The sequence below is a fragment of the Pituophis catenifer genome, unplaced genomic scaffold (assembly GCF_029215685.1).
Source record: "Pituophis catenifer annectens isolate HBS135680 unplaced genomic scaffold, rPitCat1.0.hap2 SCAF_2, whole genome shotgun sequence".
NCBI classification, from domain to species: Eukaryota; Metazoa; Chordata; class Lepidosauria; order Squamata; family Colubridae; genus Pituophis; species Pituophis catenifer.
This window is the reverse complement of record NW_027256882.1, coordinates 216661161-216688947: the sequence shown is the minus strand read 5'-3', so window position 1 is coordinate 216688947 and position 27787 is coordinate 216661161. Positions and strand designations below refer to the sequence as shown.

The window sequence follows — 27787 nt, the reverse complement described above, 5'->3', positions numbered from 1 at the left end:
GGCAAAACTACGTGGCATTTCTTATATTTATTTGGATGTATTTTTTTTTTCTGTAAAAGAAAGAACCATCTCTAAGGGATTTATAATACATATTGTAATAATAGATAATAATTGTAATAATATATAGTTGTAACAATATATAATTGTAAACTGGTATTTGTAATTTAGCTGTAACAAATATTTCTAGCTAGACTAGAACTTCTAAAATGTAGAGACATTTGTCTTGTAAATATCTAACACTTTCAGTTTTGTGCATTAAAAATTCATGATATTTGAGAGAATAGCATTTTAACTCTTTGAGTAGCTTGAAACTGACTTTATTGTGCTTTCTCCTAGAAATGTTCCTTTTATTTGCTCACAACTTCTGATAGACAAGAGGGCTGAAATGTTTGTATTATTCCTAATACCGGTAGTAAATACATTTTATTTTTAATGTAAGCATTTATTCCTAATATATATTTAAACTTTTTCCTGGATCAGAAAAAGGTATTTATTTACTTCTCATTTCCCAAGAATTTACAGAAAATTAAACTTTTATGGCAATAAAATGGAAGTAGAAAATGTAATTGTTCAGAGAGTTGTCTGAGAAAATGTAATATACTGTATTGTTTCTGTAGATTTGCTATTTGAAAGTGGAGTGGCTGAAATATTAGGATTTGGTTGATCTAGCAGGGCTAGTGGGTGATGGCTGTAAGATGATGGCTACCATTGTTTTTTCAATCTTTTTAATATATCACTTTCTATACTTAGAGTTGTACACTTAAGGAATTGAAATAGCATCATGATAGGAAAATGTAACATACTTGCAGGTCATTGTAGATTCGGTACAGTATATCCAATTAATTTAATATTATCATTGAAGGATAAATATATATTAAAAAATTATAATGCTATTAGAGTCTTATCTGATACAAGGACAAAAAAGATAAGCAAAGTATAGGTTTTCTCCTAATGGCATTTGAATATATTTTATTTTTATTCAGTCTTTCCTAATTTATTATCTTCCAAACAATTTATTGTTTGGGAATATGGTATTTGCTCTCCAGTCAGAAAGATGGTGGCCATCATAAATAGGAATTTTGGACAATGTTGTCCCACCACACATGTAGAATCAACAGATTATATATTTTTTTATAAAAAATGATTCTATTGTGTTGAAACCTTTTATATTTATCATATTAAAATTATCTTGTTTTAATCTCCCTTAAATACTAAAATTTAGACAATTTTGTAGCCAGGGTGACTTCTAAGGATATGCAAAACATTTTGTATTTGAACCATTTAAAAGCTGAAACCCCCTGTTTCCTGTGGGAAGATTTTTTAAATATTATTTTGGAAGTTGTGTTTAAAGCAGTTCTGCTTTGACTAAAACAGAAAAAGATGATTGAAATAGCTGTTTTCCCTTTGAAGTAGGTGGGTTCTGACTTCGTACAAATCTGAAATACATCTTTTTGTTCTCTGTATTTTCTACTAATTTTTTTTACCTGGTTTTAACTACATACTACAGCATGGATGTTACTCAGTTATTATTTTGTTAGCCATCCTGGGTTCTTTTTAAGAGAAAAAGCAGTGTAAATATTACAAACAAACAAAGCAAACAAACATGAAAATATTTTGACATATGAAAATTATTGATATATGTTTCCTTCATTTTATCCTTTCCATAACTCTGTGAGGTTGGCTAACCTAGCAGAAGCTGGTTGAATTTCAAGAGTATGCAGGAATATGGATTCATTTTAGGCTTAGTGGGGCATTTTAACTGATATAACGCATATATTCTCAAATGACACATAATTGGTTAGTTACAATTAAGCCATAAGGTTTGCTTGCTGTTTTTTTTAATTGGCTCAGGATATCTAGTGGGTTCTAAAATAACATTAATTTGAGCTAGACAAATTTGGGGTTTGAATGCCATTATGCTTAAGGGATTACAATAATTCTTTTTCTCTCTTTCAGCCTCCATACTTAACTAATATATTTCACAAGATCCACTGGTCCAAGGTTCATTACTTTAACCCATTTTGAAGGTAACAACAAAGATCTTCAACCTCACCACTCAGGAGAAATAAAACTCTTGGTTCTATCCATTGTGACATTCTTTCTCTAACTTCAAAATTGCTGCATCACCCTGCTCAACAAAAATTATGCATCCGGTTTTAACTGGTAATGAAGATTACAAACACATTCTCTACAGTAAAAGGAAATGGAGCGCTAATGAGTCCTGCATGAAATTGAAAAGATACAGACAAATTACATCTTTCCCATATTTAACACTGTACTCTGAGGTCGATCAGTGTGATTTTATTCTGACTACCACTTTTATTAGAGGCCAGGTCATCTTCAATAGTAGTGAATTGTTAATGAAATTTAGATAGCATGAAATGCAACATGCTCTAATAAATTTGCAACTTTTCCTAGTGTGTGCTTTTTAGAAACACAATTACTCTTAACATATGTGCAATTTCTAGTAATTTACAACTGACTTTTATTAATATCAAAAAGTTAGGTAGGATTAGAGATGGTTAAGAATTGGATGGGAGACCTGTTAGGAAATTTCAGAGTCACAGACTAAATTGGAAAGTCCAAAAATGCATCCTAGATAAATGCAATATTTCTATATTGTTTCAATAAATATGGATAAATTGGTAGGAGTTTATTTATGGCAGAGTTGCCAATCATGTGGTGGGTGTAATTAGTCCAACACACCCAATTAAGCAGGGGGAAAATTGGTAAGCTTGTTCCTCACTCTCTTTCTTAATTTGTTTAAATGTTTTTATTTTATGGATAGGTGACCCATTCTCAAACATCCAGGTTGTCCTGTCTGGGATATATGAGGAGAAAATAAAGATCAGAGGTGGTGCTTTGCTGCATGCCAGGATAACTTTTCAGGGTGAGTCTTTTTATTTATAAACAACAAAAACATGGTCAGATGTGGAGGAAGTGGAAGAAGTATTGTAGGTATATATGATGCCCATGTCTTAATTATTTGTCCTTTTATTGTTGAAAGTATAATTCGTGGAAGTAACTGTTCAGCACCTCATGACCTACTAACTACAAGAGGACATGGAGTGCTGCTAGAGCATTAAAGATTTTCTCTGTGCCCCTTCTTCGTCTTCTTTTCTGCCTGCTCTTTTTGTCTGATTTTTTCTTTTTCCACACATGCATGGAGCACACATTCTTTGATTGGCCATTTGATAGGATGCAGCTAGCTAAATGCTAATCTTTGATTATGTCTATGATATATTTCCTGTAAATACTGTACATCTTTCTGTTATATTTAAAAAGTCCTTTCTTTAATTCTTGTTCAGGTCAGATTCCTATTCCAGATTCCTGAGATAGAAACATTGGTTCTTAAAATCTATAGCATGACTGACCCAGATTTTAAATTCGAGGCCTAAATTATGACACAGGATTTATCTGAGATGTATTTAGTGCTCCAGCCCTCAAGATTTGACTAGTCACTTCCATAGCAAAGGTACTATTACAGTGCTTAATTTTTAGATGCTGATGATAACAACAAAAAAAAGTTTTTTTTTTCTCTTGTAGTGAAGGAAAATTATTAGCTTTGTTTTGAGTAAACCATAACAGCAGATATGAGTGTTTACAAACTCAGGGCTTGTTGAAATAGAAAGACTACTCTGACGAAGGGGTAGGAGGTTGGAGAAGAAGATTGATAGAGATGGCAGATTCCAGAAGACAATAGAGACTTACCAAGAAATCTTCTGTTGGAGTACTCTATATGTTGCCTGGCCTCACTGCCAAGGCAGTGCCCGGGCAGAAAAGACAACTGGTTCCTGAAATTGAAAATTTGTCCTCAAGTGGGAGGAAAGGGAACCAGAAGTAAAAAGCTGCTTATGTGATGAGCAGAAAAGATAGCCTGAATGGAGGAAGATCCATTATCAATGCAATAAATGTATAAGTGTGGCGTAGCCCATTTGAAAATCTCTCACATAGAGGAAATAATAAAACAACAAATAGAATTAAAACCAGAAATATTTCTACTAGGCATATTAACAGGGAACTATGATTTAAAAACCCCAATATTTAATATTACATATAATTACAGCGGCTAGAATAGTTTACACGCAAAATTGGAAAAATGGGAATATACCAGCTGAAGAGCTGGTGATAAAGAAAATATTAGACTGCGCAGATATGGATAGGCTGATGATGGCGATAAAAGATAAAGGAGAAACAGAATATTATTTGATTTGTAATGTATGGTATAACTGGTTAGATAGTAAAGGCAAGGATTAGGAGATGAAGAATATATAGTATTATAGTAAGGTGCTATACAATGTAAAAAGTAAAACATTTAAAATAATAACTACAGATTGTATACATAATAGCATATATAAGGTGAATGTATATCAATCGGTATAGGAATGTTGCAAAGATGGAAATTGCAATATAAAATGAAGAAAATGGTTTAATAAAAACAATATTAAGAAAAATCTCTCAGATAGACACCCCAGGTTATTTGAAGAACCTCCTCTTTCCTATTATGTTTACCTGACTCACTAGAGCAGGGGTCTCCAAACTTGGCAACTTTAAGACTTGTGGACTTCAACTCCCAGAGTTCCTCAGCCAGCTTTGGGTTTGGAGCTTTGGCCAGCTTTGCTGGCTGAGGAACTCTAGGAGTTGAAGTCCACAAGTCTTAAAGTTGCCAAGTTTGGAGATTCCTGCACTAGAGCTAGAAGACAGGACATGCTTCAAATCCCATCAATTATACATTGTCATCTGATGGGAATTATAAAAAAAGGGCCTCCTTGGTGATGGACCCAACCCCTACACCCTGTTCCTTTTCCTAAAGGCCCTATAGTGTGGCTTTGTCAGTAGGCCGAGTACTATAAATGGAAATAGTACTGATCAAAAGGCTCATCTAATTGTGTTGTTGCTGCCACGTGGGGTGGAATATTTAAAGGATTTTTTAAACAGGATTTTAACAGTTGTATCATATGGAGCTTTTAATTTTTTTAATACAGGTAGTCCTTGACTTATGACCACAATGAGCCCAAAATTTCTACTGTTAAGTGAGACATTTGTTAAGTGAATTATGCCCCATTTTATGACCTTCTTGTCACAGTTGTTAAGTGAATCACTGCAGTTGTTAAGTTAGTAACACAACTGTTAATGAATCTGGCTTCCCCATTGATTTTGCTTGTCAAAAGGTTGCAAAAGGCGATCACATTACCTTGGGACACAGCAACAGTCATAAGTATGAAGCATCTGAATTTTGATCATGTAACCATGGGAATGCCACAAAAGTGTGAAAAATGGTTATAATTCACTTTTTTTTAGTGCTGTTGTAACTTTGAACAGCCACTAAATGAATTGTTGTAAATTGAGGACTACGTGTATTGTAAGCTGCCTGGAGTCACCTATATGTGAGTTTATTGGCTATACAAATTAGATAGATAGATAGATAGATAGATAGATAGATAGATAGATAGATAGATAGATAGGAAGGAAGGAAGGAAGGAAGGAAGGAAGGAAGGAAGGAAGGAAGGAAGGAAGGAAGAATAAAATTCATGTGAAGATAAAATGGGAGGGGAAACATTCAGATTTGGAACATTCTGTTACATTTTAATAAAAGTAATTTTAAGACTGTGAGATCTATCTTGCAGGGCTGACAGCTTATATGACCACAATTGAGGCTAGGAGAGCAGTCTCTTTGCTTAAGTATTTCATTTTGAACATTAGAATTCTTGATTTGGACTGTTGAGAATCCAAAGAGTCTTTTTGTGCTTTTGTTTTCAAACTCTGTCCATGACTGTTCAAGGGATAAAGAAAATAAACTTCAAGTTCTCTGCACCTTTAGAGAATCCAGAGTTTGGTTTCTGTTACTCTCTAGTAACAGAAGCTCCCCACCTCTCTATTTAAAAGGGTATCTGCCATGGCTGTTTGCTAGAGCAGTGTTTCTCAGCCTCCACAATTTTAATTTGTGACTGGCTAGGGAATTCTGTGAGTTGAAGTCCACACATCTTAAAAGTTGCTAAGGTTGAGAAACACTGGCAATTCAGAGCTATTTCCAATTCCTTCCAAAATTTGGTCCCTGGCCGGGGGAAGAAAAAAATTGCTAGGTTTTTTTTAGTTCAGCTATGAGTCAGTGGAACATCCTGATTTGGGTGGCTGAAATAAAACTGAAATGCCTTTTTTTTTTTAGATTTTGCCCAAATAGGTTTTCCTGCAATTCTCCAATAAATGGCATTTATTGTTTAGAATTTTACCCTTCATGGGTTTTGTTTGAGATTCTCTGGAGACAACAGAGAAAGAATTGGAAGCAAGTGAATGTAGACAGATGCCTTTGGATAACAGGTAGCCTTCTCAGTATCTCTAACCGTTGGCTCTGCTCACCAGGGCTGATTTGAGTTGGAATCCAATAGTATATGGAGGATCAAAGTTCTCCACCACTCTCTCCATTCATTGTCCCTCATATTTATGCCTTTCATGTTTGCTTACAGCTGGGATGGGGTTCAGTGGCTAAGATTCTGAGCTTGTCAATCGAAAGGTCAGATGTTCAGCCTTTCGAATCCCTAGTGCCGCGTAACGGAGTGAGCTCCCGTTACTCGTCCCAGCTTCTGCCAACCTAGCAGTTCAAAAGCACGTAAAAAATGCAAGTAGAAAAATAGGGACCACCTTTGGTGGGAGGGTAACAGTGTTCCATGGCCTTGGGTGTTTAGTCATGCCGGCCACATGACCACGGAGACGTCTTCGGACAGCACTGGCTCTTCGGCTTTGAAACGGAGATGAGCACCGCCCCCTAGAGTCAGGAACAACTAACACATATGTTTGAGGGGAACCTTTACCTTTACCTTTTTAAACTTGTTAGAATGATGCTGTCATACTTAAGCTCATGCTGTTGCTGACTGGTGAAATTCCCATATGATGTCAAGGGGAGGCAGGTTTTGGAGATACTGAAGTAACATTTGTAGTTTTTTGCTCCCAGATATGGGGTAATCAAGAAAACAGTGTCTTGCTGAAGCAAACCAGAATTCTTAATGATGACCTTAACTGAGATTTTCCTCATTTTTTGGTGGCAGTCTTTGTCTTGGGGAAAGACTGCAAAGTTTGGGCTGTAACATTTTTTCCCCTTGAGTGCTAGTATCTCAACTTTTCTAATTTGGTGAAGACCATGTCACTCAAATGTAGATATTACATCAATATCCTCTGCTATGTTTTGTGCACTGCAAATACAGATCTGCTTGACCCTCCGAGATCTTACTTCTTTGGGGTATTTCAGACATGAGTTACCTTAACAATCTTTCCCATTTCCAGGCAATTATGATGTGTAATAGAATTAGCTTAAAGTTAACATAATGGCTAGCATAAATTACATCGAGGGTGGTTACAAGCTATATATTCGGTGAGAAACTTGTCATGAAGAGATTGTTACCTATTGAATGTTTAGAATATCCCAGACCTTTGATATTTTATGAAACTCATTCGTTGTGATCTGCTACTAGCTTTTATCAATCTTTAGGAATCTTTGGAAATATAATATTTTGTTATATGTCAAACATTTTGGAGCAGAATAACATGAGGTGCAGTCATAGCGAACAAGGCAATTATAATGAATGATTCAAAGAAAAATGTATGTTTACTTTGAACATGTGGTTTAGGTATAAGAGTTTATGCATAAACATGACAAAGAAGGAACATTTTTTTAAAAAAAATATTAAATTGATTACATCAGTAAAGGAGACTATTAATAGCTCAGGGTTGCTCTCTGAGCTTGGTTGTTTTCTTGCAGATGTTTCATTAGCTCATCAGTGCTAGTAAGGAGTAATATAAACTGAGAGCAAACCCCACTCCTTACTAGCACTGATGAGATTACATAGTTTGAGTAATGAAACGTCTGCAAGAAAACAATCAAACTCATAGAATGCCAAGATTGGAATTGATTGGAAAATATTAAGGAGAGATACAAGGGGATGAGAGATTCTCAATCCTGGATGGACCACTATTGGGTAAATGACAAAAATGTATTGGATGAGAAGGATGAAGGAAATGTAATGAGCATGAAAGTACAGTAGAGGAAAGCAGGAATAGAAAATGCAAATCTTGTTCTGTTGGGGGGTCTCACATTTTACAACAGAATGAATGAAAATGGGCACTGGGAAGGAGGATGAGGAAATTAGATCAGTGAAAAGATTTGTGTGACAAGAGTGTGTATGTAGAGTTATGTAAAAACAGTTGTTTATTAGAATGATGAATCAGAAGAAGCTACTGATGATGAAAAACTGCATACAAGACATGGATGCTAATAAAGGGAAATAAAGATATTGCAAAAATCTGTGGAGAAATAGTTGCAAATAATGTAGATTAGCACAAACATGTTTTGGAAGTGAATAAAAACTACTACACAAGAAGCCCAAAGAGAGTTAATGGGATTAAAAATAAGAGAGATCAGATGTTTGGGATGAAATTGAAGTGATGGAAGGAGTACTGTATTTCAAAGATTTGTATAGGAATGATAAAAATTGCAGAAATATTAAAATATATGTAGCTTGTGCAACTGGCTGTGCAAATCATTTAACAGAAGTGAAAATTGTTTCTGCACCTGATGAAAAATGCATTTTTCTATATTACTGATTCTCAAATTTTGTAACACTATCACCCTCTGCAATAATAAAATGAATTTTTTGCATGAATTAGACTAATGATTTCACTGAGCCAAGTGGTTGAGTCATAAAAAAAACACACAATTTACTGTATGTTAATAATTAAATTTCCATCTATATATCATGTAAAAAAACCTTACAACCTCAGTCTTATGACTTCATAAATCTGTTTCATTGCAAATAAGCAACTGAAAAATCCTCAAGAAAATGTGAATACATATTTTAATGGTAAGAAGGAAGTTACTTTTGCAATTTCCTGAAATCTGGCCATCATCTTCAAGACACACCCTATTATTTTATGAAAGCAAGGGGGGTGGGAGAGAAAAGGGTGTTTCTTTGCCACAGTTTAAATGTTCTTCAACTACTCTTAAATTCTGCAGCTTCCAAAAAATGGCAGCCTGTAAATTAGTTGTCACAACTTTTCTTCCAGTACAACCACATATTCACTAGAGACTCTTTGTATCAATTTGTCTACAGAGACAAATCTCTGTAGGAAGCAGAGGAAGAAGCATCAGGTCACATGGTCAGATCTTTGAAAGAATCCAGATAAGTAACCTTTCTGAAAGGTAAATGGCAGAGAGTGCTAATTTTCCCACAAAGACTATTCAAGCTTTGCGAGGGATCCGGAACTTTCTGAGCATTCCTTTCCACACAACATACTTTGCACTGAACTGGTTAACCTACTTGAAAAGCAGTGTGAGAGAGGCACTTTTGGGCAACTCTCCATCCATTGTCTTGTGACACTCCCCCACTCCCTCCTCTGTGGTTGTGACTCATATTGAAAACCATACTATACTAAGGGAAGGGGCGCAAGGGTAAAACCAAAAACTATAAGGGGGTATAGATTTATCTAAGAGAGTGTTTGGTAGAATTCTGATTGAAAGGCTGCAAGAAGAGAGTAAACAAAATTTGTGAAGGGCAGTTTATGCTGGGCAGACCAACTTTTGCTCTTCAGCAAGTCGTTGAGGAATGTACACATGTGAAAAAGTTTATTGTATATTAACTGATTCAAAAAAAGAGTATATAATAAAATGAAGAGGCCTTTAAGTGAATCATATCTTCCATTTCATTGGCCTATTACTTTTTACTCTTTTTCTGCATTACTTCTAGAATAGTGTGGTGGGTATGCATGCATGTTTATGTCAGTGTTTCTTGCCGCTTTCTTTAGTATTGCCAGGTACTAAGGAGACTCTTCATTTTATTTGGCTTTCTTTCAACTTCCGTTTTTATTTTAGGTTTAAGCCTCTTAATATCTGCTCTCCTTAATATCACAAGAAATACAATATATTCAAGAAACTGACCCTTCCAAGACAATAGAAAACTCAGGAGACTCCTGACTGGAATTTATAATAAAAATCTGGAAAGCAAAAGGTACTTTGTAACTTCAGCGTTTTTTCTAATTATTTATTATTCCCAAATATTTATTATTACTTGTTCAGAAAGCAAAATCCTTGTTTCTTAGTCTGGAACAATTATAATTGTAATTATAACTGGTTGTGTTGAATTTCTATTCCTTTTCTTTCTAAATTTATCAATTTTGCACTTATAAGCTACTTTTTAAAAAAATCTTTTTACCAGCAGTATTTCTTACAGAAAAATTCCTGCCTGGGTATTTTCAACCCTCTTTCTACTTGTTACTGACATCTTCTATTCCTCTTTTTATTTCAATGCTAACTTTTAATGACAATATACCAAATCATGTGCTCTGGCACATGTGGATTCTCTTTTTCATTTAATGATCAGATTAGTTTCTGAGTTGCGAATTTTGATATGCATATATCAAAATATGCATATATTTTGATATGCATATATATCTTATTAAAGACATCCTAATGTCTGTCTGTCTGTCTGTCTGTCTGTCTGTCTATCTATCTATCTATCTATCTATCTATCTATCTATCTATCTATCTATCTATTTATCTATCTATCTGAGTAGAGAATGTTGTTACAAAGGGATGCCTTTTTCTGTCCCAACAATTTACTGCAAATTAATAGGTTTTTGTTGCTAAGAAAAATAGAGAAATGGCAATCTGCAGCAATTATCTGATAGGAATGGGAAAGTATTCAGACTTAGTCCAATTAAAACTTCTCTTGTGGAGTAGCTACCTAAGCAATTTTTTGTGGTTTAAACTTTAAAGCCATATATGACTGCAACTTGCTAGGAACAAGGAACTCCCTAGAACAGCCATGACTGAGATAGAGTTTAACCTTTCTAAAAAAAAGTACAGTTCATTCAGAAAGTATTCAGACCCCCTTCACTTTTGTCAATTTTGTTATTCTGCAGCCTGATTCTACAGTTGTTGAAATTCATTTTTTTCTCATTAATCTACATTCAGTACCCCATAATAATAACAAAGTGAAAACAGAATTTTAGAAATGTCTGTAAATTTATTAAAAAGAAAAAACTGAGATATCACATTGGCATAATTTATTCAGACCCTTTGCAACAACATATGAAATTTAGCTCTGGTGCCTCCCATTTCTCTTGATCGTTGCTCACATGTTTCTACACCTTGAATGGACCTCACAATACGACCTCACGTATTGTGAGTACTTATGCCAATGCGATATTTCAGTTTTTTTCTTTTTAATACATTTATAGACATTTCTAAAATTCTGTTTTCACTTTGACATTATAAGGTACTGAATGTAGATTAATGAGAAAAAAATGAACTGTAGAATTAGGCTGCAGCATAACAAAATTGACAAAAGCTTAGCACATTTATTACTGCTTTACGTGTGTAAGATTCCTAGCAATCAGGCTATTTAGAGGATAGATAGCAGAACCTGGTTCTTTTGAAGTACTCTATTGATACCCTCAGAGGGATAAAGGATCTTCCACTGTTAGATTTTGTGAGATGGCAATTAGTAGCACCAGTGTCAGAGTTTTCAATAAACTTGTCAAGTTTAGATTGGATGTTGTTTACGGAAACACAAATGGCCACAATGTGGTGAAACCTGTAAGTAGACAAAGCTCTCCCAAAACCTTTGGGATGGTCTCTGGGGAGCGATTATCTTTCCTAAACCTCATTTGGTGAGGAATTATAGTCTTATTTTCTCAAGCTAGCAAGCTTGTAAGAAGTACCTTACATCTCTGTGAGAATCATGATGTGGCAGGAAAAAGAAATGTTTGTTGTTGTTTCCCTACCTTGTTATCTTATTTCTTGTTCTTTGTTGCACTTTTGAATGCTTCCTAAGCTATTTCTCAGCCACTTGTTTCCTTTCTGAGGTAATCTGTAATCTGTTTTAATTTTTGGCTTTGACTCAGTTTTTGCTTCCTTTGTTGTGGAATTCTCTGGATGCAGCTTGTACTGTGTACCGCAATCTAGCATTTCACTGCTTCTTGTTTCCCCCCCTTCTCTCTGCCAAAATCTCAACAAAGTTGCCTGTTGATTTTAGCTTTAATCCATATTTGTGACTCCGCTAGAAAGAGAACTAATAGCCACACACTCAGGAACACCCAATGACTATAGAGTCATCATTAAAATTGTTTCCAATCTAGTGATTATCTAGCTCAGGAGTGTTCAACATTGGTAACTTTAAGACTTGTGGACTTCAACCCCCCTGAATTTCTAAGCCAGCCATGCAAAATTGGGCACTCCACATCTAGTTTAAGGGTCAGCAATCAATTTTGGAAAGGACCAGATGCTGTCCTTCCTCCACATCCACAAGTGCTGATTAGGATGCCAGTACTTCACAGAACAAGCTGTTACTTGGCCGGGAAGCTTGGCTTGAGACGTGAGCCTGGTGATCTACCACACTCCCCTCAGGGTTGAATATCAAAAGAGTTAGCACTGTAGTGTAACTGATTTAAAGCAAAGTACAGGGCTGGAGCCACACCTGGTCTTTCTGAGCAGTGCTCAAAAAGCTAAGTGGGGTCAGACCTAGTTGATAGTTGGATGGAAGATCACCAGAGAAATCTGAAGGTATAGAGTCTAATTTGGAAAATTGAACAACATCTCTGAAGAAAACAGTGGAAATTATTTCATATTGTCCCTGTAGGTTTCTTGGCAACAAGACAATAGGAGGTGGCTCAAGGCATGCCCAGAAGGCTTGGCTGTCATGAGAATCAGTCCAATGCTGCTGTGCATTATGTGGGAATTAAAATTGAGAAGCTGTCAGATCCTGCTTGAGCACAATGGCACCGATCATTTCTAATTTCCTGTACACACAGGAAATCAGTAGCCCCTCCATGCCTACATGCTCTTCTGCACAGCTGAGCCTCCTCCTTCTGCTTCCTTACTTGTCATACAGAAGCAGAGGCGTTTCTGAGGGTGGAAGAGTCCAAGGTCTGAGTCACACATCAAACCTGAGGCAGTCTCAGTGCTATTGCTAGGACTATGATTCTCTACGTCTGTCGCCCTTGGATTGCTTTATCACAGTCCTTCTCCTCATCTTCCGATGGATTCCCAGTCGAGGAAATAACAGCGTATGGTATAATCTTACTCCTATTTGGCTTTCTATTCCTACTGTTGTTATTTTCAGTTTGAACCAATCATAAACGATCTTACTGTCCAGCTTTTGCCTCAGTTCTCTCTAGAGAATAAAAATAGAAAAATAAAAATGCTTTCATCCAGAAAGCATTACGATTTCAAAAAAGATAGTCTGTTAATTGTAGTTTAAAATGTCGCAGAAAACGGCATTCCTGTTTTCCACTGGCAAGTTATAATCTAACCTTCCCCATACCTTTTAGGACAACAATTTCCATTTATTTATACATCACATTATAGTCTCTGACTTACAAAGTCTGAGCAACATGTCAGATTAGAAAGCAAAAAAGATACTCTAGAACATATTGGGGTATCAATGTAGCCAATGTCTATAACTCCTTAATTCAAACCAGTCTTATTTTGGGACTGCACAGCATCTGCCACGAACAGTTGCGAGAAACCTAGGACAAGCAGCAGCTGCTTTCAGGAATTAAGAGCACTCTTATTTCCTCAAAGGCACTTCTGTTGCCTTTGAATACTGAACCTTTTACTGTCATATAATATTCCAAGAGAAGGTGAACACACTACGTTCCCTTGCATCTTCCTGGCAAGAAAAAAACCCACACCATTTTGGCTTAAGGAATATAGTAGTGATATTGGTGATGGAGCAATTGTAGTAAAAATGGAAAGTTTGAAGTTGCCTATCCAATGTAGGTTCTTTTATTTTGAGGATCCCAAATGAGATTGGGAGTTATTACTTGTTACTCATATTCCACTTACATATGGTACTCTCTAGCAGAGGCATTCTGGCAGAGAATGGGAGAGTACTCTAAATTTGATGCTTACAGCCACCTGCTTCCCAAAGCCACAGATTTGATAGTGGGCCAGCTAAAGTCCTTACCATTAAGAAGGGAGTGAGGACATTTCAGGAGTAGATTTTAAAAAGTCAGGATGGAAGTTGTATAACTGCATGTCAAAGCCCTGATTCTTTGTGTGTGTGTGTGTGGAGGGGAGCACATGTATGACACATGTTGTCTTTTTTTGACCCTCCTCTGCAAACTTTCCTGAAAGCAGGACTGTGGGAAGCGACTTGGACTCAGCTCCATAGAGTGCTTTGCACCACAGAGTGGACTGCATTCTTTTCTGCTTCTGATAAAATGGCAGGTCGCACTATTTTTAGCAAAAGCATTTTCCTGGCCATTCATGCCAGAGGGCTGAAATCTTGCCAGGCTGTCGGATCTGTTGGAAGAAGTCTAAAGAGAAACCAAATGTTGTGGCACAGCTAGATGTGTGTGTGTGTGTGTGTGTGTGTGTGTGTGTGTGTGTGTGTGTGTGTAGGTGGGAGCATTGCGTTCCCAAGCAGGTTTGAAAGGGTGCTTCATCTGAAGATCCACTCTTCTCCAAATAGGAATAAATTATTTATTTTGAACAAGCAGGACAAATGAACATAGAACCATTGGAACCATGCAGTACAATGCAAGGGTTGGAAGAGAATTCTATGGTGAGTTGCAGTTCCGTTTGGGCGGGAGGAGGGAAGTGGGGAGGAAATCTGAGGACATATGCAGTCAAATTAGCAAGCCAGAAGGGAGAACTCATAATTTTTCCAATTGATAAATTCCCTATATGCAGTTAATGTTTTTTTTTTTTTATGAGAATAGCCTGGGGAAAAAAAAAGAAGACCCTACTTTCAGTCGGAAAGAGCATGTACCTTCTAGTCTTTCCATGAGGAAAAAAGGGCATCCAGTATGACCGTCCCAGGTCTGTCCAAGCTACCATGGTCTTTATTGCTGTTATTTTCATTACTTTTCAGCAGCATTCCCTTTTCCAGTCTTTCTACTGCTTCTTCGTGTATCACATTGAAACATTTCAACCAGATAATTCTTGTAAGTAATCAGCCACGTGATTGTGCCCATTCATTCTTGCCAGGTCTAGCGGGCTGTGGTCCCATCTGTCCAGATGATCAAAGCGAGCCCCCCAGTGGTGTAGGAGCTTCAAAGTGTCCAGGAATCCCTCCCGGCTCACGTCATGGGCTGGCATTGCACCTGTGGAGGGGTCTGGCCGGTTGGGATCTGCTCCTCTCTGCAGCAGCAGCTCTGCCATTTTGGAGTTTCCCATCATCATAACCTGGAGGGCAGAAAAAGTAAAAAGCTGAGTGTTGACTGGGCAGCTTTTCATGCTTGTCCTCTATAAACTTTAGCTCCCTTTTTGGCAATAGCCAACCTTATCTGGTCTGTAACATCCTAGTTTTAACTGGAGCTGCTCTGATTTGAAGATTTTATTTTTTAGTCTCCTTCCATCTTCACACATCCATATAGTCCCCAAAGCGTAATTGTAGTCTTTAAAACAGAACGAATCTGGAGCTATAACTTTGGTCTTAAAACTTGCAATGGGATAGGACAGAGTAAAAGAATGAAAAGAGAGAAAGTGGTGGTATTTTTTTTGTTGAAAGAAGCATCTCAGATAGCAAGGGTTTCATGCCTTTGGATGGGGTCAGTGGTGAAATCGAATTTTTTTTTTACTACCGGTTCTGTGGGTGTGGCTTGGTGGGTGTGGTGTGACTTGGTGGGCATGGCAGGGGAAGGATACTGCAAAATCTCCATTCCCACCCCACTCCAGGAGAAGGATACTGCAAAATCCCCATTCCCTCCCCACTCTGGGGCCAGCCAGAAGTGGTATTTGCTAGTTCTCCAAACTGCTCAAAATTTCCGCTACCAGTTCTCTGAACTGCTCAAAATTTCTGCTATCGGTTTTCCAGAACCTGTCAGAACCTGTTGGATTTCACCCCTGGATGGGGTGTAAGACTATTCTGAACACTTGCAGATGGCCTCTGAAATTAAATTAATCGTAGGAAGATGAAGTCCTGTTTCTACTAACAGTTATAGCAACTGCATAATGCTATGTTAACCCCCATCTTTCCTTCTGATCTCATTTCCAGCAGAGGTCATTTTGCACACCATGACTTTTCTCCAGTGAAATAGAAAACATGATTGTCTAGTGGTTAACCAATTTCAGTTACGTTTTTTTTACAGAACTTAGTTTTTTAGCACAGTCATAAAGTGATTTGTTGGGCTTTTTAATGCCCTGATAACTCCCCTAGGGCGTGTTTCATGGTGCCTGTTTTATTCATAATTGCACATTTGTGGTAGAGTCATCTTTCCATCTTTCGGAATTTCAGAATGTCACGTTGCAATTTGCCCCAATGGAATGTTGGATGAAAAATGGACAATCTGCCTAGATGAGTTCATGGGGAGGTCTTCAAATTGCCCAACCAATCCACATCACATGTGTTCCAGCATCCGGAATGAAATGCATTTCCCCATTGGCTAATGATGTGCTAATGGGACAACTAAATCAGAAGAGAAAACCAATCAGCATATCTATAACATCTGAAGACCTGCAAATCTGGCAATGGATATTACATCAAAGGTAAAACAGATTAGTGATGTAGACACAAGGATGAGTTAAAGCCTTATATGGTTAGTAGGAAACTGACATGAGAAAAGACCAATAAGGAACTTGGATTATGTTTCTTCTCTCTTGACTGCTGAAGAAAACCAGGGTGTCTAGCTTTGATACTGAAGTCATATCCTGTAAGAGAAAGGGATATTTCCATTGTGGGTTGTCTGACCTTTTTTTTCTCCCTGGTTTTTGTCAGTGGTTAAAACTTCCAGAAATAAAAAAAGATTTGCCTCATTTTACTCTGGCCCCCTTTCCCTTCCCTTGTCACTATGTTTACTGGGGAACAGTCCTTTTTCCTTTCCTTTCCTTCTTTCCTTTCCTTTCCTTTCCTTTCCTTTCCTTTCCTTTCCTTTCCTTTCCTTTCCTTTCCTTTCCTTTCCTTTCCTTTCCTTTCCTTTCCTTTCCTTTCCTTTCCTTCTTTCCTAGTAATTTCTCTGTAAAATGAGACAGTTATCTTTCAGTAATTGAAAGTATGATATTGGGACAGCTGAGATATTTTCTATCTAGGCCTTCTTTTGTGGTAGTGGGGATTACTTTAAATTCAGCATCATCTTCCTTTGGGATAAATATATTTATTTTTCAAATATATTTAAAATAATTTAAAATTATTTCAATTCATCTGTAATTCTAGGTCTACCTTGTAGAGTTTAGCATAGTTACAACACACACAGCACAGCATAGCATATATAACATACCATATGCCATTATAAAAAACTACATATTTTGAAAACAAAGGGCTTCCTTTTTCAATCAGACTTGAATGTATCAAATAACAATTGATAAATTATCAACAGATGAGCTGTCAGTTTTATTTTACTCACTAAAAGTAAAATATAATACCTAGAAATCTGAAGGAAAGCATATAATTCCTGTTTCTGATGGATGTGATTGGTTCATGGCAGCCTTATTTGTCAGAAAACTTCTTTGAAAAGAACCAATCTGGATAGTGGTAAAGTATTATATTGACACTGGGCAATCTCAGGGTCAAGTACACCCTTAGCGTAATCCAAACAATTCAAATAAATTCAATTTATTCTCTGTTACCACTGAGAAAATCTGGTAATTAAACATTTCTTTCTGATGTTCAACCTTAAAGAGGTTCTGTCCACCCATCCTACCATTCATCCAGGAAAAGCTCTAAAAATGGAGGGACAGACAGGGAGACAGAGACAGAGACAGACACAGAGAGAGACAGAGAGAGAGGGAGAGAGAGAGAAGGAGGGAGGGAGGGAGGGAGAGAGAGAGAGGGAGGGGTGGATGGAGGGAAAAAATGAATATCAAGGCTCTTATCTATTGTCCTTATGATATTGGCCTCATGTTGCCTACAGGGAATAATTTACAAGGATTGTTTTCTGTACTATCCAGAGTTCATATGTTATAATTTCAATAACAATTGAATAAGCACACACACACACAGGATTGTGAGAATGCAGGAAATTAGGCTAGAAGTTCACAATCACTAGACAATTGGAATACATTGTCATCAATTTTCTTTAACTTTTCTTTTTTTTTAACTTGGGAAGTGGCTGATTTTCTGAACTGGTAATAGGTTCACAGAAGTTAATAAAGTAAGGCAATCAAGACACTTGAAGGATATTCCCATTAAGAAAGCAGGCAGACTCTAGAATAGGATTCCCACCTGTTTGGATGGATCATGCTCTCCTGTGCTCCTAAAGAATCTGGCTTGCAGTCTAGGAGATTCATGTTTAGCATTTGGAGGCTTAAGCGGCAGCTGTAGCCAGGAGCCCCTTTATCCAATCTAAGCTGATGTACCAACTGCATCTCTATTCTATTCCTGGTGAGATCAGATTTGGTCTGGGAAATGCATGTCTTAAAGGGAGCCAGTTTTGTGTTGTGGTTAAAGGCACCAGGGCTAGAAAATGGGCAGACTGTGGAATTTTGGTTCTGCTTTAGGTAAATGGGGGCCAATCACTCTCTCTCAGTCTTAGGAAGAAGGTAGCAACAAACAACTCCTGAAAATGTTGCCAAGAAGACTGTAGCATCTTGTCAAAGCAGTCATCAGGAGTTAAAACTGGCTCCAAGCATATACACCAATGCATGCTTTAGACTACTAGAGTCTATCCCCACTACTGTGTGAAGGTATTGTCCCGTTTGTTTCATACCATTGCAGTCTCCCTGGAAGTCAGGTGCAAAGAAGCCTAAAAGATTTTACACATTTCATATCTAGCCTGAAGCTTGTTGGTTTAAGGGGGGAAAATACCAACATTGCAAGAATTGCTTAAATATGTCTCATTTACAGGTGGGTGCAGATGTAGTCAGTGTCATGGGGACACATGGAAAAAAAAAGTTGTTGTACTATGTTTGTGCTTGTACTTAGCTGCAAGTGGGAAATGGCCCTAGTTTAATTTTATCAGATTATTGCAACATGTGTCACAATATTGGGAGTTATTTCACCATAGTATTCAGAAATCACAATCGGTCCTAAATGCAGAAACTGTTAATGGGTATATGCCTCAAATAATACTGATCCTAAAAGGATTGCACGAACTATCAATCTGCTTCTGGGCACAATTCAGCGTTGGTGATGCACTTCAGACTCCTAAAGAAAACAGATAGTGCCAAGTGCAATATAGGCTATTTCTTCCCTAATTCTTTTGTCTAGATCACAGTTGTGGCAGAGAAATATTTGATGTGACAAAAGAAATAGCTTTTCCGAGGCCTTGTCTCACCTATGGAATTCCCTGCCACAAAAGGCCAATCTGGTTGATATTTTATTTATTTATTTATTTATTTATTTATTTGTTTGTTTGTTTGTTTGTTTGTTTATTTATTTCCAATTTATATACCGCCCTTCTCCCTGAGGACTCAGGGCGGTGTACAGCCAGAATTAAGAACATGAAATACAAATATTAAAAAACAATTAAAATATATATAAATTTGGCCCAAAAATTAAAAATCACAAACCAATTAAAACATTTAAAATTTCTTCTTAAGCCAGCCCGGCTTGCTGGAAAAAATGGGTTTTAAGGGCACGGCGGAAGGCGCTGAGGTCTTGGATTCTCCTTATCTCTGGGGGCAACTGATTCCAGAGGGTAAGTGCCCTCACAGAGAAGGCCCTCCCCCTGGGGGTCACCAGCCTACATTGTTTGGCTGATGGCACCCTGAGGAGGCCCTCTCTGTGGGAGCTCACGGGTCGATGGGAGGTCGTCGGTAGCAGCAGGCGGTCTCGAAGATAGCTAGGCCCTATGCCATGGAGCGCTTTAATGACTGGATAAAACTTTTCTCTTTGGGAAGACATACCACAGCAGAGGTTAATGCAAAATGTTTCTTGAAGATGTTATCATGTACGGGCCTCCTCTTATTTTGCAATATTTACTAGGTAAGCATATTGTTAGTTTGGTTTCCATTTCTCATTCATTGAGAATTTAATGTCAAGATTAAATTGAATCTTGTCCTGCTTTACTGTAAATTGTGGCTAGCTGCCTTCAGTGATGCAAATGCGTTAGAAATGTAGGGCGTACATTTAGAAGAGCATGTCTTGCCAAACACTGGGTTGTGCTAGGGTTTGCAAATATGGAAAGGGATTAGTTCACTTGCTGCCATTTCATTTTTTATTGCTTTTCTAATGCCAGGAATCAAGTGACTATGGATTCTTCTGTTATTTCACCTCATATGCTCTAACGTGTTCTTTCATTTCAGGGAACAATTGTCCCTAATCTTAGAAAATAGGAAAAATAAGTACCCCAGAACTGGCATCACAGAGAAGGCCTTTGCAAGAGAACCAGACAGGCAATAGTGAAAAAGTGAGTGGCAGTTTGAGATCCTGGAAAAGGCGTGGAGAGCAGAAATGAAAAAGCAGGAAGAAAAGTCTGAGACAAACAAAAAACAGACTAATTGGACAACAGGTAGAGAGTTAAATGGGACTGGGCACAGAGCCATCTTTATCAAGATCAAATATTGACATTTAATGTTATAAAAGACTGATAACGTCTACAGAAAGTCTCAATAATAAAACAGAATACAGAATAATAGAGTTGGAAGGGACCTTGGAGGTCTTCTAGTTCAAACCCCTGCTTAGGCAGGAAACCCTACACCACTTCAGATAAATGGTTATCCAACATCTTAAAAACTTCCAGTGTTGGAGCATTCACAACCTGTGGAGGCAAGTTATTCCACTGATTAATTGTTCTGTCAGGAAATTTCTCCTTAGTTCTAGGTTGCTTCTCTCTTTGATTAGTTTCCACCCACTGCTTGTTCTGCCCTCAGGTGCTTTGCTGAATATTTATTTATTTATTTATTATTGGTTCGATTTATATGCCGCCCTTTTCCGGAGACTCAGGGCGGCTTACAATGCGTTAAGCAATAGCCTTCATACTTTTGTATATACCTGCTTAGTAGGGCTTTCGCCCCCCCCCCCAAGCGGTGTTCTTTTTTATACAAAGTCAGCTTATTGCCCCCACAAACCGGGTCCTCATTTTACCTACCTTGAAAGGATGGAAGGCTGAGTCAACCTTGAGCCTGGTGAGATTTGGACCTGCAGTAATTGCAGGCAGCTGGTGTTACTTAACAGTGCTTTAGTCTGCTGCGCCACCAAGGCTCTTGACTCCCTCTTCTTTGTGGCAGCCCCTGAGATATTGGAACACTGCTATCATGTTCACCCCTAGTCCTTCTTTTCATTAAACTAGACATACCCAGTTCCTGAAACCCTTCTTCATATGTTTTAGCTTCCAGTCCCCTAATCATCTTTGTTGCTCTTCTCTGCACTTGCCGTGCAAATAAGATGCCGGGTGGGGCTGTCTCTCTAAATGCAAACGGGATCTGGGTAGGCGAGTACATTTTTGTTAAAAGAGGTTTGTGAAGCCCGTTGGGAAATTGAACCAATCCAAGCAACAACCTCTCAAACTCGAACCCAACGTTTTACTTGAGTGTGACCGCGTTGGTGTTCCGAATGATGGATTTTCACGGCGATCGTGCGTGCGGGGTAGCCTTGCAGTTCAGCAAAACCGCGTCAAGGAAGCAATTCGACAGGACGGATCGCAAAAAAAAAAAAGTAAAAAAAAAGTTTGAGTTTCAGAAAAGAGAGCGTTTAATCTTTCTGAAGCACCAAAGCTACGCGCGAAAACCCAGAAAGAAAAAAAGAAAGAAAAACATTTGCTCCAGCGAACGGGGCTATATAATCTAGCGTGTTTATTAGAGACTTTTGGCTAAGACTGAAGAGCTCGCTTTAATAAACCCCAGTGACTTGAAAGGAAAGCAAGTCGGGAGGATTTAGTAAAAGAGGTGGTTGCAATGCAAGAACGGTTTTATCGATGTTTTGAGTGAAAGAAAGCTCCGTTACACGCAAGTAACAGGGTTCAGGAAGTCCCTTTCAGTACCTCAGTGTAAAGTTTAGTAGTTTAGTAGGAACTGGATATACCTCTTTTAATGAAAAGAAGGAGTAGGGGTGACATGATAGCAGTGTTCCAACATTTGAGGGGCTGCCACAAAGAAGAGGGAGGGTCAAGCTATTCTCCAAAGCACCAGAAGGCAGGACAAGAAGTAATGGATGGAAACTAATCAAGGAGACAAGCAACCTAGAACTAAGAAATTTCCTGACAGTTAGAACAATTAAACAGTGGAACGACTTGCCTCCAGATGCTGTGAATGTTCCAATGCTGGAAGTTTTAAAGAAGAGGTTGGACAACCATTTGTCTGAAACCGTTTCCTGACTGGGTAGCGGGTTGGACTAGATTCTAGAATACCTCCAAGATCCCTTCCGTTTCTGTTATTCTGTAATAGTACTAAATAGAGATGGTGACCCTGTGTTGGCTGAGGACGATTGGAATTACAGTCCAATGAGTTCAGAAGGCAATCGTTAAAGGCAGGCTGCAAATTTACACGCGTGCAACGAGATAATGGACACCCTACCTTATCACAAGCACAGTGCAATACCATTCCACGTGTAATATTCGTCGTTTTAAAGATGGCCTCACAAAATCAAGTTTTGTTTTGTTTTGCTCTCTGTATCTCCGGTAATCATACCGGTGACTGTTTTTTATCCGGTAACGGACTACTCACACCGGCGAAGAAACGTGTAGATAAAACGACGAGACACGATTTAATCGAATGAACCCCAATTGCCACGGAATAGGAAAACGGGAATACATTTCCCGAAGCAAAAACGCTGATCGGACGATCGGGGAAAAGCCCCGGTATAATTGATCAGCGGCGCTTCTAGATTCAAAGTGTTTGCTGTTACTACCAAGACCGCCGTCTCTAACCTGCCTTTGTTTGCAAATTCGTGAACGCATTTCAAAGCTTTTGGAGTTGGGGAAAAGCTGCTCGGGGAATAAACTTTATCTAAAACTCTTACTGGGATGGTCCCCCCCACTTTCTTTTGGGAAACCAACGTTTCTCTGGTTACCTCGAATTCTTAAAATCAAACCAGCATGATCTTTTCTTTTTTTTTCTCCCGAGAGAGGTAATGATGCAGACGGTATCTTTTGCAGAGCGATATTAAGCACTGTCCGTATTTGCGTTTTGGTCTTTCTAATTTAAAGTTTTGGAGCGCAATCGGGGAGACGGACACCGAGTAGAATCGTCAAGGCACAAAACGTAATTAACTTGGAAGGATAGAGACCTGCCATACACACGATTTCTCGGAAATAATTTCCGTCTAGGCTTCATAGGCAATTTCCACCTTGTGGAAATTACCTACCTTGTTTATTCAGAGTTCAGGCATATCTCGAAGATGAGACAATATGCCTGCACTTTCAGTTTCCAATAGTTTCCCCATTTAAGGGTCCTTAATTTTTTTTTTCTGGATCGCCTTAGAGACACCCAAGATTGTGCCACAGTTTGCAGGGAAGCTTCCCGAGAGACGAAAAATTGGCTTGTCCTATACAGTGAGTACCCTACTTAGATGGTTACTTTTCGTTATTCCTTCGCCTTCAAAGAGACATCTAAGCCCCCCCCCCCAGCAATTGTTTTGGGAATAGAAATATCAGTATTTGGGTTTTTTTTTGAGGGGGGCGGTATGGATTTCCAAGGAATGAAATAGTGCTTAGTTGCATTGCCTTTCCGAGTTTAGGAGTCCACGAAGTTCTCGTGCAAACAGAATCATAAATCAAAAAGAAAGGAAAAATCATCTCCCTGCCTCCATTTGCCTCGCCATGCCCTTCCACGTTAAATCTATTTGCTGCAGTTCTGTATAGTAGATGAATATGACATGAGATTTGCAACTAGTTCCAGACTTTAGTAATATGGGTTGTTTTGTAATAATGCTGGATTGTTGAGAAGGGTTCCGAATCAGTTAAGCAATACAGTGAGAAATAGTTGTGCATTGTTCTCAGAATGTGGCTCGAACGCAAGGCACATTAAAAAATATTAGCTCACTCAGCCTTGAGAAGAGAATATATCCGATATGATCCTCTGAAAAAGAAATGCATTTTTTTTCCTCCTGGCCTATGGTCATTCCCCCCCTTTTTTTTTTGAACTGTCAATCTTCCTCAGAGAGGAACTCTAGGCAAAATGTCAAAATATAGGAAGAGCATATAAAAATTAAAAATGTAGGAGGAGGCAAGGGTGATTAAATCTTATTAAAATTGATTAAAACGGTGATACATACACACATATTCTATTATATATCTATAAGTATATATATATATCTTTTGCTTTTGAAAAATATATATATCACCCCTCTATTTTATTTCCCTTTTACTTCTTTTGCTGCACACCCAGACATTCCTTATATAAAATATAATATAATTTGATCAATTTAGATATGGGGGGGGGAATGAGTTATACTAATCATGAGGCAGCATAGTCTATCTTTCCTGCGAAATAATTATTTGGTAAAATGGGTGGGGATAGAAGCATATTTAATATTTAGTCCTTGCCCTTCATTCTTGCCCTTCATTCTCTTATTTAAGTTTGTGGACATAGTCTTTTCTCTGGTTAGGTCTCGGACAAAAGGTTCTCCTAAATTTTGAAGCAGAGATTCGGTTATGATCAAATGTCACACTGTCTTCCCCCAAGGGGTGGGTGGGGGGAAATAAGACAATAAGTACCACATACAATAAAAACGGTCCGCCCTAAACAAAACTTCTGCTTCGTCTATTCAGGAGCGGCATATAATGTATTTTCAGAGCTGCTGACTCAGCTACGGTAGACATTCTTACGGTTCATGCATTAATTCTAAATTCCAAATGACTCTTTAAGTGGCAGGAACGGCGCGTGTGGGAGATTGAGTGGCAGGGAGAGCTAAGAGGGGGCTAAGCCGGGGAGAAAGAGAAATGGAGAGAGCGACAGACTTCTCAGGGTCCCTGAGGTCCCTCTTGGGCTGCAGCTCTTTACTCCGAGCCTGAACCCTGAGTAAAATAGCTTTCGAGTTAAGCTCGAGGCGTCTTGTATCCTGATCAAGGGCTGCAATTTTTAAGCGACCAAAGTGGAAAACAGACACCCGAAGGCAAAGCCTCCCGCTCCCCCCCCCCCCGACTTCGAGGTAAGACCCTCAAAGCCAAAGAAACGTTTGAAGCCCAGCATGCTGAGCCGTCAGGGGAAAGTGCAGCCGCCGCCGCCTCCTCCTCCTCCTCCCTTTTTACAGTCAAACCTCTGATCTTTCGGCCAAGAAGGTCCCACCTGAATCGGGCTCCGGCCGAAGACGTTGGTGGCATTGGGGTCCGCCCCGCTCTCCAGCAGCCTCGTCGCTGTCTCCAGATCTCCGCGGGCGGCAGCGTTGGCCAGTTGATTTGCCTGCCACTCGTCTCCATTTGGAGCTTCCATGTTTGACCCAGCAGTGTTCTCTAGGGACGAGCGCCTAGCGCATCTGCCAGCGGCTGGCTCCGTTCCTTTTCTCTCTTGCACACCCGGACACCAGTCTTGCAAAGATTCACGATCCACCCTTCTGGTTTCCTCTCCAACTCCTCGGACAATCTCCTTCCCTTCGAGCTTACCGTCTTCTTCGGCTGTTGTTTGTTTTGTTTTTTTCCTCCCACCGATCGCCTTTCCTCTCTTCAAGGTAACAGAACGAGTGAGGATCGTTGTTGTTCCCTTGTTCTCAGCCTGCCCGGGTTTAATCAGCTCGCGCCTGGCCAGGCTGGGATTTAATTCTCTGGGAATTTAATTCTCTGGGAACTTTACTGTATCAAGGCTTCCGCTAGCGCCCTCTCTCGGTCGTTTGTAGGGAAACAAAGCAAGCGACTGAGCTGCGGGGGCGCATGCGCATCCGCGGAGAATGCTGCAATTCTTGCCTTGAATGGAGCGTCCGCCTTTCGGTGCCTCTTTAGAGCTGCTGTGTCCCACGCCCGGAATGAGGGGCAGAATTCTGGATTGGGGGATTCCGCTTCCTCTTGTGATTGGAGGTGGTTTTGAGCAAAGTCCCCTGCGTGACGTAAAGGCAGCACACGTAGATGTTGGTCATAACGAAGTAAAGACACTTTGGCACATTTGCTCAGAAGTGAATCGGGCTATGCTCCCCCCCCTCCCCCACTTGTGTGTGTGGCTATTGCCCAGTTAACTGAAACCCATTTTTTCATTTTTTCTACGCTCCTTTATGGCCAGAAATGGTACAGTCCACAACTCCACCCTGAAGCCTATGAGCAACTCGTCACGGGAGTCTTTTGACTTACCTGCGTATGTTTGTGAATGCGCCCGCGGATGTAGGTATGCGCACGCCCTGATCCCTTTTGTCTCCCGAATTGCTCTGTGCAATTTGATGTCGGACTGTCGAGGGTTAAATTCATCCAGTCCGACTTTTAAGCCGAAAAGGAATGGCCAAGAGTCGTTTCGTTAGGGGGACAGTGAGCGAGGAGCACAAAGACGGTTTGGTGCTATTTCGTATAGGTTGAAATAGCCAGTTCGGTTTTTTTTTTTTTTTAAACAGGCCATGATCAGTTCACACACGCTGCTAGAATAGGCTGTGTGTGTTAGGAGAACCCAACCTTTGACTTTGATATGTTGGGTGAACCTGTTCAAAATAGAAGAAGCTTCTTGGATGAGAAGCAAAACTCTTCAAAAGGAAAAAACAAGGAAGTCCAGCTGCCTCCTGAAAAAGCACCTTTGGGACAACCATGACTTGGATGACTGAGAATCTCTACAGACTTTTAGCTATACAATTTGGGATGAACACCCTTTGAATGGTGTGGGAGTAGGAATGGATTCCCAGAGGAAATAAAATTGCAGACTACAGGATACAGGAACCAGGAGCACTACTCAGGTGACCCTGAGGACACAGATAAGCCTCCAAGTTCTTCAAGGACCCTCTAAAACAGGAGTGTCAAACTCGTGGGCCGGATGCGTCATGTGCTGGCCCAGCCCCCGCCCAGTTTAGTGAAGGGGAAAAAAGTCCTGATAAGTCACGTGATGCCACCATGATGATGTGAGTTTGACATCCCTGCTCTAAAAAGATGCAAATGACCAGCTGTCTGCAAGGAATATAAATCCTTCCATTCCCCACTTTCCTGCCAGAGCTGAAGAAGCTTCTTGGATGAGAAACCAAACGTCTCCAAAAGGAAAAAACAAGAAAGTCCAGTTGCCTCTTGAAAAAACACATTTGGGACTATTCAAAATGGGTTTTTGTGTGTGTGTGTGGGGGGGAGTTGGTGGGTTCAGGCAGAGCACTTAACTAATTCTGTTTTGTGTGCCTGGGAGTAGTCTGACATATTTATGTTTTGTGTCTGAAGGATTTTCTTGTAAACATAGCTCCCTCAGAAATACATCCCAATTTAACTAGCCAGATCTTTGTGTGCATTCCAGTAGAAATACCTGAAGTAACACAAAGCATGTGATTCAGAGAGCAAATAGGGCAGCCCCACATAGTTCCCCACTCTTCAATCCACCCACTGGAGCACAGAGATAGTTTTTACAAAGAGATATATTGCCAGAACCCCCAAATAAGAAAAAGTTAACATTACCTTTGTAACAGCTAGCCAGTTCTATAGAGACATCCTTGGATTCTTTAGAGTTTGATGGTTCGCGCAGAAACAAGGATATTAACAAACTCGTTTTTCCAGTGACCTCATCATCCTTGCAGGCTGCAATCTGAACATTTGTTTTCAAGGGACCAAACTCACGGTTTGCCTGGCTCCAAGCTCACAAAATTTGGACTTCCTGTTATATCTCCTATGAAAAAGGATCTCAGGACAAGTCCAGACTTGCTGTGCTGTTGAACTGCCTTGAGTTGTCAGATGATTATACAGTCATCTGTATAGATGGTTATGCTAAATACAGCATAACCTTTGATTAGGACTCTTTACCCTGTTGTTTTTAGGGAACATTTTTATTTATTTTCATCATGCTTCTTTTAGAGAGAATGTTTTGGGATGGGTGAGTGTG

General features: G+C 39.1%; 1 protein-coding gene across 1 annotated transcript; it reads right to left on the bottom strand.

Moving 5' to 3' along the window:
• Positions 1-14920: 14920 nt before the first annotated feature.
• Positions 14921-25517, bottom strand: LOC139311163 (cyclin-dependent kinase 4 inhibitor B-like). Its single transcript, XM_070935528.1, has 2 exons — positions 25094-25517; positions 14921-15178 (listed from the first exon to the last, which is right to left on the bottom strand). Exons 1-2 carry the CDS (start codon positions 25235-25237, stop codon positions 14921-14923), a joined length of 402 nt encoding a protein of 133 aa, XP_070791629.1. The 5' UTR covers positions 25238-25517.
• Positions 25518-27787: the final 2270 nt, after the last annotated feature.

What these genes read in the sequence shown, in the direction of transcription:
- LOC139311163 (XM_070935528.1), bottom strand. Translation starts at nt 25,237, where the DNA reads ATGGAAGCTCCAAATGGAGACGAGTGGCAGGCAAATCAACTGGCCAAC. An exon ending in TCGGCCGGAGCCCGATTCAG is followed by an intron (nt 15,179 to 25,093) that starts GTGGGACCTTCT and finishes TCTGCCCTCCAG; the next exon opens with GTTATGATGATGGGAAACTC.